We start from the raw sequence: 10,825 nt of genomic DNA on the forward strand, positions 1-10,825 counted from the left end.
GGTCCCCCTTACCAGGAAGGACAGTGGGGCATACTAATGGATCAGTTCTGCAGGCACATGAGGAGGAGCTGGGTCCTTAAGGCTGGCTCTGGGGTCTCAGCACTTACACATCGCCCTACCGCCACCAAAGTCCCTCCACAGCTCCCCGTGGCCTAGTTCGGTCAGGCCTCAGAGCCCAACTCTTCAGCCACAAAGGCTTCACCCTGCTTCTCCCCTGCCTGGCCTTACTCTGGATTCTTGTCCCCAGCTTCTGTCCCTCTGTGTGATCAGTTCCCACTCAGCCAAACTGCGCCTTTCTCCGGCCTTCTCACCAGCCCCCAACTCAGCTGCCTAGTCCTATAAGCACTTGGCCGACATTTCTTTGCCCTGTTGGGCAGTTAGCCCTCAGAAGAAAGGGACCCTGATGGCATTGCCCATGGCCGAGTCCAGGGCCCAACACAACATGAATTCCCAGAGCCACAGCCTGTCCCAGGATGCTGTTGGGAAGGTGGGCCTGAGGAAGTCCAGGATTTGAGAGGGAGTCAGACACTGCCTTTAGGCCAGAGCAGGGGCTCTTCGGCTCGGCCAGGCAGCTGCCCTTTGGGGAACTGCTGGCTTCAAGCATGGCCTAGTGGCGACGGTCTGGGCTGGGCTGCACAGACCATCGTGGAGTGCTGCTGAGAGTCCAGGCAGAGCCCGTCCGCAGAGGTCAGGGACTGGAGCTGGCGTTCTGGGCTCCCCTCCATGACTAGGCTCAGGAAGGACAGCAGAATGCCCATGCTGGTGGAGGCCAGAAGAAATGGGGTCATGGCAGCCATGGGGACTCTGGAACCACAGCTCACCCCAAGCAGCTCAAGGATATGAAGGCTGAACTGAGCAGCCATGAAGGCGGAGTCCAGCTGGAGACAGACGTACTGGCCCCACTGGAAAGACCCTGGGGGGCACCCAGAATTCAGTTCAGCCTCTCCTGGCCAGCCGCGCCTGCTCTAGAGGCCCCAGCCTGTGCTGAAAATTTTAGAGCAAGGAATGTCTTGGGTGCGGGGGGCTGCACTTGCCCCCAGAAGTGTGGTGTACCCTGAGAGCAGCTGGTAAAGGATGTCCCACCGTGGAAAGGTGCAGTGTGGACAAGGAGCAACCTGTGGCCTTTCCTTCAAGTGCTTCGAGACCAGCTACAGGCTGTGTCTGTGGCCAGTGGGCTGAGCAAACTGGGTCCCCCAGGCACTGACAGGGTCCTCCTAGCTGTCCCAAGGGAATTAGAGGGTCACTTGCCCTTCTCCCTGAAGACTGCCGTCTCCGAGTGAACATGGCCGTGTGGGATGGAGGCCTTTGCCAGAGCAGGCATGGGTCCCGGGGTAGCAGGTGCACACAGCTCAGCCACAGGCTGGACCCAGGCAGGTCAGACACAGCCCCTGTGCCCAGGGCTGTCTGCTGGAACGCCCTGCTCCGTGTACCATGCCATTTATGTCTCAGGATAGGAGGTAGTTTTTGCCGTGGTGCTTGTGGCTGAAGAGTGTCTCAGATGAAAGAGAGAGTGTCTTGGACAGGAGGCAGAATGAGGGGCTTGGTGACCTTGCAAGGCCTCAGTGAGCCATGGGGCGCTGTGTCTCTAGGGGACAACAGCCACGCTTGGAGGGCCGTGAGGGACAGTGTGGCCAGGAAGTTACAGCCGAGAGGAAGAAGGTAGAGTCAGCAGCCTGAGCTAAGCAGCCGTCACTGCTGCCCGCTCGGGCTCAGCCAGGGCCTCAAGGCCAAGCTGTGGATAAGAGTGTTGCGGCTCAGGGCTGAGGATGCCCGCAGGGTCTGGGAATTGATTCCAGATGTGCTGGGCAGGACAGGCAGTTGGTGGCCCCCTAGAGCTGGGAGGTCAGAGGTGGTTGCCTGTGAGTGAAGTGGAAAATGTCTCTTGTGTTCCCTCAGGTTAGAAATCTGTGCTACATGGTGACAAGGCGTGAGAGAACCAAACACGCCATCTGCAAACTCCAGGAGCAGATATTCCACCTGCAGATGAAACTTATTGAACAGGATCTGTGTCGAGGTAGGCACCTTTCCTGCCCATTGCTGCCAGTGCCTCTCAGTGTGCATACTGTCAACGTGGTGGGTCCCAGGATGGGTGTATGTATTGGGGCCTGGTAGGGCCGTGTGTGTGGGGCCAGGGGCCACTGCCTCCCACCCGTACTCTCCATATCCAGTTAGTAGGCCAACATGGGCCGTCCCAGGGTTCCAGTTTTGTGTTGGTAGGCAAAGAGACAGAGTCTGGAATGTGGCATCAGGCCTGCCCTCAGGGAGCTTTTCTGGTTCACAGGGGGACATCCATGTAGTGCCATAACAGTTTAGCAGTAAATTGCATATGAACAGGTACAAACCAAGTCTTAGCGGCTCTATGCTGGTACTGGAGCAGGAAGGGCCCAAAGCCAGCTAGCTTCCCTGAACCCCCATGTGCCTGCAGGTCGATCCAGAAGAAGGCAGCTGCCCCAGAGATGGGAGAGGACCTGTGTGTTCTTCCTCTCTGACCTCATCTGGTAGGATTCAGGCCCTGCTCTAGCCAGTTTTTTTCTGTTTTCTTTTTACTCTCTTGCCATCCCATGCATTTAACGGACATGGAAATCAAAGACCAAGCAGCTTTGACACGGCTCTTTCTGTTAGCCATGTGGATTTGCCAAACACAGCCCTTCCTGAAATGTTTATATGCTAAAGAGGGCAGTGCTTAACTCAGTAAGTGGAGTTCTGATGTTGAATTACATGCAGCAGAAATAGCTGGATGGAGAAAGATTGTGAGCAGAAGCTGCTACAACCAGCTGAGTCAGGCTGCACCTGGAGAGGGAGGGGAAGCTGGGCCGACACCAGAACGAATGGCCGAGGGCCCGCTACTGCCCCAGCCCTGCCTGAGCCGAGCCACCTCCTCGGCACTCTGGGATCACCACCCACTCTGGCCCCAGAGACCAGCACTGCCCAGTGCAGCTGCTGGGTCGGGCCAGGTCACAGCCATGCAGAGGTCAGAGTTCACCATGCGCCCTCCACTGGCAGCGTCCTAGCTGCCAGTTTTCCAGGCTCCTTCCCGTCTGTTGATTCATTCAGCAAGGCTGACTGAGCACAGGCAGGGTGCTGGGCGCTGCAGGGCACGGCACACTGCTGTGGACTGAGTGAACGCAATTCCTGCCCTTGGGGTGCTCACCATCTGGGAAGGTAAAGGGAAGTGGTGGCCAAAGGCTGCAGTCACGGCAGTGCAGGGACGGAGGCATCAGAGATGGCTTTATTGCCCTCAAGCACGGGATTCCAGAAATAAAGCCCCACCTGGTGGCTCCACATCCCACATGGAGCCTGGGGACATTTGTGACTCCTAAACCTGAGTAGCAATGACAAGTGGCCCTTTGTTCAAGGCAGGGGATTGGAGAGAGACCGCCCCACCTCTGCCCAAAGCCCATGGCCTTGGTGCTGTTGCGTCTGACCGCTGTGTTGGGACATGGGCCCCAAGCACATTGCCAAGGCCTCTCTGGCCAGACAGCCAGAAAAGGCGTCCCAGGGGCAGTGATATTTAGGCTGTTAGCTGAATCAGGCGATGGACAGGACAAGGAAATGGCATATTTGGAGGCCTGGAGGCCAAAGTTTGTCTTAGAGAAACTGGAAAGGGGCTGGAAAGCTGCAACCGGGGCAGGAGGGGGATTGCCAGGGGTCACCAGGGTCAGGAGTGCAAGGTCTCATGGCCCGGAACCCAAGCCTGTAGGCACTCAGGTAGTGCTCTGTCACCCTTCGAACGCAGCTTCTTGGCCCGGCATTCAAGGCCCTGCCCGGTCACTCACCTCCAGCTGGCCTTCCCATCCACCAGGACGCTGTCCCAGGATCTGTGGGCCAGATGAGACTGTAATCCTGGCCCTTCAAGGTGCTCCTCCACCCTCTTCATGGCCCTGTGCTCTGCCCATGCCCAAGGGCGGCAGCGGACAGTTACCCCTCTCTTCCACACCGCCATCTCTGAGCAGCCCCCGTGGCCCCGCAGAGGCGGGGTGAGCTGCCCTGGAAGGGGAGGTGCAGGGGATGGAGGGCCCCTGGGTGAAATGCGGTGATTTGGGTTCTGGCTGGGGTTACTTGGGGTAACCTGCTCTCTCTTTGCTGGTGCAGAGGGGTCTGGGAGGAGAGCAAAGGGCAAGAAGAGCGACTCACAAAGGAAAGGCCACGAGGGCCCGAAGGGCAGCCCCGAGAAGAAAGAGAAAGTGAAGGCGGGGCCCGACTCAGTCCTGGGGCAGCTGGGTGAGTGCGCGGCCGCACTGGCTGGGCGGACGGGGCCAGGCTCACAGCATCGCTCCCTTGCGAGCCCCCAGCTTCAGGCCAGCAGGGCCCACCAACACCCCCGCTGCACAGAGTAGGAGGCCCAGAGGGGTTAGCCAGGCCCTTCCTCACCCATCGCTCGCACCTTTCAGCCGTCAAGAAGCCGAGGGTCTCAGAGCCCGCTCTGGCATCCCAGGAAATTCCCCTTCTGTAGACCTGGAGGCTGGACCCAGGGTCTTGAGAACTGCCTGCTCATCCCCCCTGGCCAGGGTCCTGGATGCTAGATTTTCCTGGACTAGGCCATCTGGGCCCTTCTAGGGTCCCAGCCCCATCCCGGGAGATGAGGGTCTTCCAGAATTCTCCATCCTTACCCGCTCTGCTGGCGTCCTCTTAGTGGGTCCTCCGTCCAGCACCAGTGAACCTTCCTGGAGCCGCCCTTGAGGGGCCGCCAGCCTAGGCTCTGTGTCTGCATGTCACGTGCTTTCTAGAGCACTTCTCAGGAGACCTCAGTGAAACCCCCTCCCACACCTCAGCACCAAAGCCCCCGGTCATCTTTTTTTTTTTCCCTAAGTCTCAGGAAGGGAACATCTTGGGTACCTAGTAGGAGGCCCAGTGTCATCAGCTGCCCCTCCCAAGACTTCAGTGGAAGGGCCCTTAGCTAGAGTTGGCCCTTCTACCCATACGTACCTGGCCTGACACTCTTACCCGTGTTCCCTGCCTTGGAAGCTATGGGAGGCTCCACTCATAAAAGCCCAGCGCCCCCTGGTGCCCTGAGGGCACTTGGCCTTCTTTCCCATCTGCTGTGCCCCAGGATGGGGGTGGTAGGCAGGGCCCTCGTGGGTGTGCACCTGCAGGCTCGGGGCCCTCACTTGGTTTAATGCTTTCCTGCTCCCACCTTGAAATTCTTCATGAGCTTTGAACAGGGAGCCCACATTTTCACTTTGTACTCCACCCCACAGATTATGAAGCCAGTTCTGGGAGTAGGACATGTTGGGAGAGGGGTATATAGTATGGAACCTAAGATTTTGGTGGTGGTGGCAGGAGGGATGGACAAAGCAAGTTAGCGGCACTGGGTCTAGCACAGCCGGAAGGAGGGAGGAAGGTACACAGTGGTGTGCGGGGAAGGGTCAGAAGGGGCTTCCTGAAGGAGGGTGGGACACACAGTGCTGGCATCTCACCTGCCCCCTGTCTCCCCTTGGCCAGGCCTGTCCACCTCTTTCCCCATCGACGGCACCTTCTTCAACAGCTGGCTGGCACAGTCGGTGCAGATCACAGCGGAGAACATGGCCATGAGCGAGTGGTCACTGAACAGCGGGCACCGTGAGGACCCCGCTCCCGGGCTGCTGTCGGAGGAGCTGCTGCAGGATGAGGAGACACTGCTGAGCTTCATGCGGGACCCCTCGCTGCGCCCTGGCGACCCTGCCCGGAAGGCCCGTAGCCGCACCCGCCTGCCTGTCAAGAAGAAACCCCCCCAGGATGGGCCCGGCCCACGGACAACTCCAGACAAACCGCCCAAGAAGCCTTGGGGCCAGGATGCCAGCAGTGGCAAAGGGATTCAGGGGCCACCTGCCAGGAAGCCTCCACGGCGAACGCCTTCTCACCTGCCGTCCAGCCCTACATCTGGGGACTGCCCCATCCCAGCAGCCCCTGAGAGCCCCCCACTGCTGGCCCCTGAGACCCCTGGTGAGGCAGCCCCAACGGCTGCTGACTCGAATGTCCAAGTGCCTGGCCCAACAGCGAGCCCCAAGCCCTCGGGCCGGCTTCAGCCGCCCCGAGAGAGCAAGGGAACTCGGAGATCGCCGGGTGCCAGGCCTGATGCTGGGACAGGACCGCCTTCTGCTGTGGCTGAGAGGCCAAAGGTCAGCCTACACTTTGACACTGAGACTGACGGCTACTTCTCTGATGGGGAGATGAGCGACTCAGACGTGGAAGCTGAGGGCAGTGGGGTGCAGCGGGGCCCCCGGGAAGCAGGGGCTGAGGAAGTGGTCCGCATGGGGGTGCTGGCCTCCTAAGGCACCCGTACCCCTGTCCCAGGCCCTGCCCTGTTTCCCCACAAGGCCTCAGCCCAGTCACAACTGCCATTTCCAATCTCTGCCAGAGTGTCTCAGACCCTTGAGGCTGCCACTCTGTTGTGGTTTTATTTTTAATATAGAGAGAGTTTTGAATTCCACACTGTTGTCTTTCCTCTGTGCTGGCCTAGGACATTAGGTTTCCCTCCACGGCTCTGGCGCAAGGACCACATGGGTCCTGAGTGCCATCCCTGCCGCGGCAGCATCCCCACCCCGGCCCATGCAACACGCTGGGCTCCTGGCTAAATGTAGGCGAGGTGAAGGAGAGCACAGGACTTCTGAGCCCGCTGCCACTGGGTGGCACAGGCTGTTGTTTGGGCATTATTTCCTGGCAGATGGGCCGGCCCAGGGCCTACCCCACCTTGCCCCCAGGTCCCACTGGGGTCCACCTGGGGGGTCCTGCTGCACTCCACTGATCCCCAAGGAAGTATAACAAGTGATACCCAGCCAGAGTCTACTCACTGTCACAAAGCACAACGAGCTCATGTGAGAAAGCACTGAGGGGGCGCAGAGGGCCCACTGGTTCCAGGGAACCACAGCTGTTCCTGATCAACCCACGCCATCTGAGGCCCACCCGCGACCCTCCACTCCCCTGCTGCTCCACCCCTGCCAGCGCCCAGCCCGGCGGCTCTGGGAAGGGGTTACTGGAATCCTTCCCGAGCTGTGCCATCTACTCAGGGGACTCCCAAACAGCCAGCTGCCAGGGCCAGCGGAGGGCTGCAAGGGAGGGCCAGTGCCCAGACGGGGGCGGGGGGCTCAGACTCGCCCACTGCAGAGAATCGCTCTGCGGCGCCCACTTCCTTCCTTCCTTCGGGGCCAGTCTCAGCCAAAGTCTGGTCACTCTGAGACAGCTGACTGGACCAGACCGTTTGCCTTTTCAAATTTCCCAGTCCTGCTAAGAGATGAGCTGCTTTCCTCGTTTCCTTTCGGAAACTTCTCCTTCCAACTGGCGGTGGGATCCCGGGGCCGGGCCGGGCCAGTGTTGGCCTGCTAGGGCTGCTTCGAGCCTCGCTGGGTGTTCCTGGTTCCTCTGTCCCTCCAAGCCTTAACCCCTGTTCCAGCCATGCCTGCCCTGCCCCCACCACAACCCAGCTTCCCACCCCACCCTCCAGGTGTCCCAGGTAGTTGCCCTGAAGAGTTTCAGTGGAGTGGCCCCAGGGTGATAGCTCAGGGAACAAACTAAAAGGAATTCAGTGAAAATGCGGTTTTTTTCTGTTATGAATTACTCCTGGGTCACTTCCACCACCGGTAAAGCCAGAACTTCTCCAACAAGAACCTTGCAAAAGCCCAGCGAATCAGTCGAATCATTCTATGGATGCCAAAGAATATTTTGACCATATTACAGCACAGCCTGGACCTGACAACTTGTCACGTGGACTTGTTTTTAATGGAGTTCTTTAGCAACAAAGCATAGAAACATGTTCATCGCATACACCCAAGCTGACGAGCCCAAGCTCTCGGAGGCTTGCTGTTCTGCTGCTGAACCGTTGGAACCAGGAACCAGGTGTCGGATTTCAGGTCCTGGGCTGGACCCGCTGTGAGCAATCCTAAACTCGGACTCGTGGTGGGAGGAATCCTGATGGCGGAACCAGCCCGGCCAAAGTCTTTACCATGTGGTTCCCCCCATGCAAATGCACAAAGCGCAAATCAGTGGGATGGGGAGCAGCTTGACCCCCCACCCCAACTCTCGACTCTAAAACTATCTTAAAGGTACGACAGTGGCATCATCGACACCAGTTGCATGTGAATTTAGCAAAACAGGAAACCGATGCGAGTCAGTTCAGAGGGGGTAGGACGAGTATGTCCAGTCGGAGTGGACCTGGGGTAGGCTTCCAGGGCTCTGGGCTTTGGGACAGTGTGAGCTGCCATGTAGAGTTGAGCCTCCCTGCCCACCTTGGTAGCAGGGGCCGCATCGGCCTCCCTCCCCGTTGTCTGTTTACTGCCTTTGAACAGACCCTCCCCGAGCTTCAGATCACCTTGGGTCACAGCTTCCTGCCGGATTGCCCCGCCCGACCGGACAGGAAGCCGAGGTGAGCTTAACAACCGAACTCTGCCTGGGGCAGGGGCGGAGTGCTGCAAACAGCTCAGAACTCGCCCCCGACCCCTTCAACCACTCCACACAGAGACTGGGCTCCCTGGGTGTGGAGGTCGGGGTGAGGAGTACCAGGGAGCAGTACTGAGGGCCTGGCCAGGGTCTGGACCAGTTGGGCCAGGCAGGGCAGCCAGAACCCTTTGGGCGGGCCTCTGAATTCTGGCACTCTTCTCAGCTGGCTCTTGGACTGAGTGGACTGTCCCTGGGGCCCATGTGTCTGTCAGCCTGGCTGGCAGTGTCCCCTTCTCTCTCCTGCCAGGCAGCTGTCCACCTCTAGGATGTCCACCAGGCTGCAAGGAGGATAAGGAACCCCCCCCCGCCCAGTGTGCTATCTGCTGTTAGCCACAGTCCCTTCACACTTTTTTCCGGCCCACTATCCACACTGTAGACAATTTTGCTGCCCTTGAGGTTAAGGCAGGAAGCAGGGAAGAAGGCAGAGGATCTTTTCAAGGCCAGAGGCTGAGGCAGGTCTTTCACTCAACCACATCTGTCCACATCTGTGAGCAATCCTAAACTCAGACTCCTGGTGGGAGGAATCCTGATGGCGGAACCTCACGGGCGCTCCTCGGGTGTGGGGGCTAGAAGCTGCTCTGACTTCCTCTGGCCGTCGCCCCCATTCTCCCAGTCCATGTCCCCCTTCATCACAATGAGAAAGGGTAAGATGCAAGGAAAGTATTTTTATGGATCGTAAGTGTATTTCAAAACAAATGAGAAGGTAGAAGGGTTTATTTTAATAAATGAGCACTGACTTTGTGACAGTGTGTGAGCATTTGCAACGGAAGGGTCTCCTTTACCTTAGAGAAGCCACTGAGGTTTCCAGACATGCGTTACAGACTGTGGGTGTGTGAGTGTGTTCCAGGGCACGTGTCTTTTGTCCTTGCACATGTGGGTTGGGGGGCATGGTGTGGGCACACTGCAGGACTGTCAGGGCACTGATCAACTGCCCAATTCAAATGTACATTGGCAGTAGCTGGACTTGGCATTCCCTCGCTTACTGCCAGATGTGGCCAGCCTCTGCCCATGCCCACAGCGGAATGGTCTGGATGCCTGGAACAAGGCCCTGGAGGAAGCCACTTCCCATGCGCCGGCCCAGCTGGCCACTTTGGCCAAAGAGCCAGGGCTGGAGTCTGGGACTTCAGGTTGTTCTTAACGCGCTTCCTGCCACCTTGTACCTCAGATGCACAACACTGCTCCAGTCGGCTCGGGGGGTGGGGATGATATGAATGTCACAGGAGGAGACACCTTCTGTCTTTGTTTCAAAGAAAGTGATGTGCCATTTGTTAATATACAAGAGAAATATTGAAAATATATTGAAAAGAGCAATTTTAAATTATTTTTGGCTTATGTTGCAATATTTATTTTCTTGTATTAGAAAAGATTCCTTTGTAGAGAAAAAATGTATTTTTCATTAACGCAAAGACCTATTTCTCCTTTTTGTACATCGTCCGTGTTTGCTACCCTACCGAGCAATAGAATGTATGGCCGCCCTGGTGTGGCCGGTGCCCGCCGCGCCCTGCATGGTTCTGTGTTGCCACTGCTGCGTAGCTCCCAGTCTTACCCTGTCCTGCTCACTCATGCGGGTTTCCAGACCCAGGCCCCCCCAAGGGCCTGTGTCTTAAGGCCCCCTTTGCACTCCTTGTGTGTTGGCAAACGCAGTTAATAAAGCAATGTTTTCTGTGCTGGCTGGTGTGAGGCTCTGTTGCATTGGGGGTAGGGAGTCCACACCTGACAGTGGGCTCATGAAGTGGCGCATGTCTCTGGGTATCCCGAGGATGGTCACAGTGACTGCTCAGTAGGCAACGGGCTGTGCTTTACGGCAGTGTTTCATGTGCTCCTCACTATTGTCACACCCTGGGATTCAGAGTGGATGAGGGGTATACCCAAAGCCACACCCCCTGGGAAGAGGTGAACTTCGGCGCCAAGAGAAGGCTTGCGAGGGAACTTCATTTGTCCCTGCATCAGGGAAGATTTCTACCCGGGTTTGTTTTTCACTCGTTATTCCCGAGCACCTACTCCAGTGAGGGAGTGGGGAGTCAGGGAGGCCTGGGCTGCCCTGTCCATGGGGGGCCTTGAGGAGGGGTTTCTCTGAGGAAGTGATACCATCCATGTACTCACTCATTCAACAATGAATCTACTGGCCTTCCACCTTGTTCTGCTGGTGTGGTGGGTTGTGTTCCCTACATGTCACCAGGACCCTGCCCCCTAGAGTTTCCGGGCAATGGAGTGAGTAAGTGAGGAGTATAACCAGTTGCTTGCCTGAGGGGAGCTGGGTAGAAGGGAGGGGCAATGAGGTAGAAGACAAAGCCTGTACACGGATGAGTCAAGCTGTGCCTGGAGGGGTCTTGAATTTCCTCGGAGAGCCCAAGGGGAGGCTGTGTGACTCAAGGAGTCTAGCTTCTGGAGCTGCTGACTTACCACAGAGAAT

General features: G+C 57.7%; 1 protein-coding gene across 14 annotated transcripts in view; it reads left to right on the plus strand.

The window, feature by feature from the left end:
* JADE2 (jade family PHD finger 2) overlaps window positions 1-10,079 on the plus strand; it is a 49,003-nt gene extending 38,924 nt beyond the window's left edge. For 12 of the 14 annotated variants that reach the window (XM_036898330.2, XM_036898239.2, XM_036898298.2 and 9 more), the window contains 3 exons: window positions 1,897-2,014; window positions 4,093-4,221; window positions 5,443-10,079. In XM_036898330.2, the coding sequence (XP_036754225.2) occupies window positions 1,897-2,014; window positions 4,093-4,221; window positions 5,443-6,251 (1,056 nt within the window). In that variant the 3' untranslated portion in view covers window positions 6,252-10,079. The remainder of the gene's footprint in view (window positions 1-1,896; window positions 2,015-4,092; window positions 4,222-5,442) is intronic. The other 2 variants (XM_036898258.2, XM_036898321.2) reach the window with 1 other exon arrangement.
* The last annotated feature ends 746 nt before the right edge of the window (window positions 10,080-10,825 follow it).

The sequence above is a fragment of the Manis pentadactyla genome, chromosome 13, assembly GCF_030020395.1.
Source record: "Manis pentadactyla isolate mManPen7 chromosome 13, mManPen7.hap1, whole genome shotgun sequence".
Taxonomy (NCBI): domain Eukaryota; kingdom Metazoa; phylum Chordata; class Mammalia; order Pholidota; family Manidae; genus Manis; species Manis pentadactyla.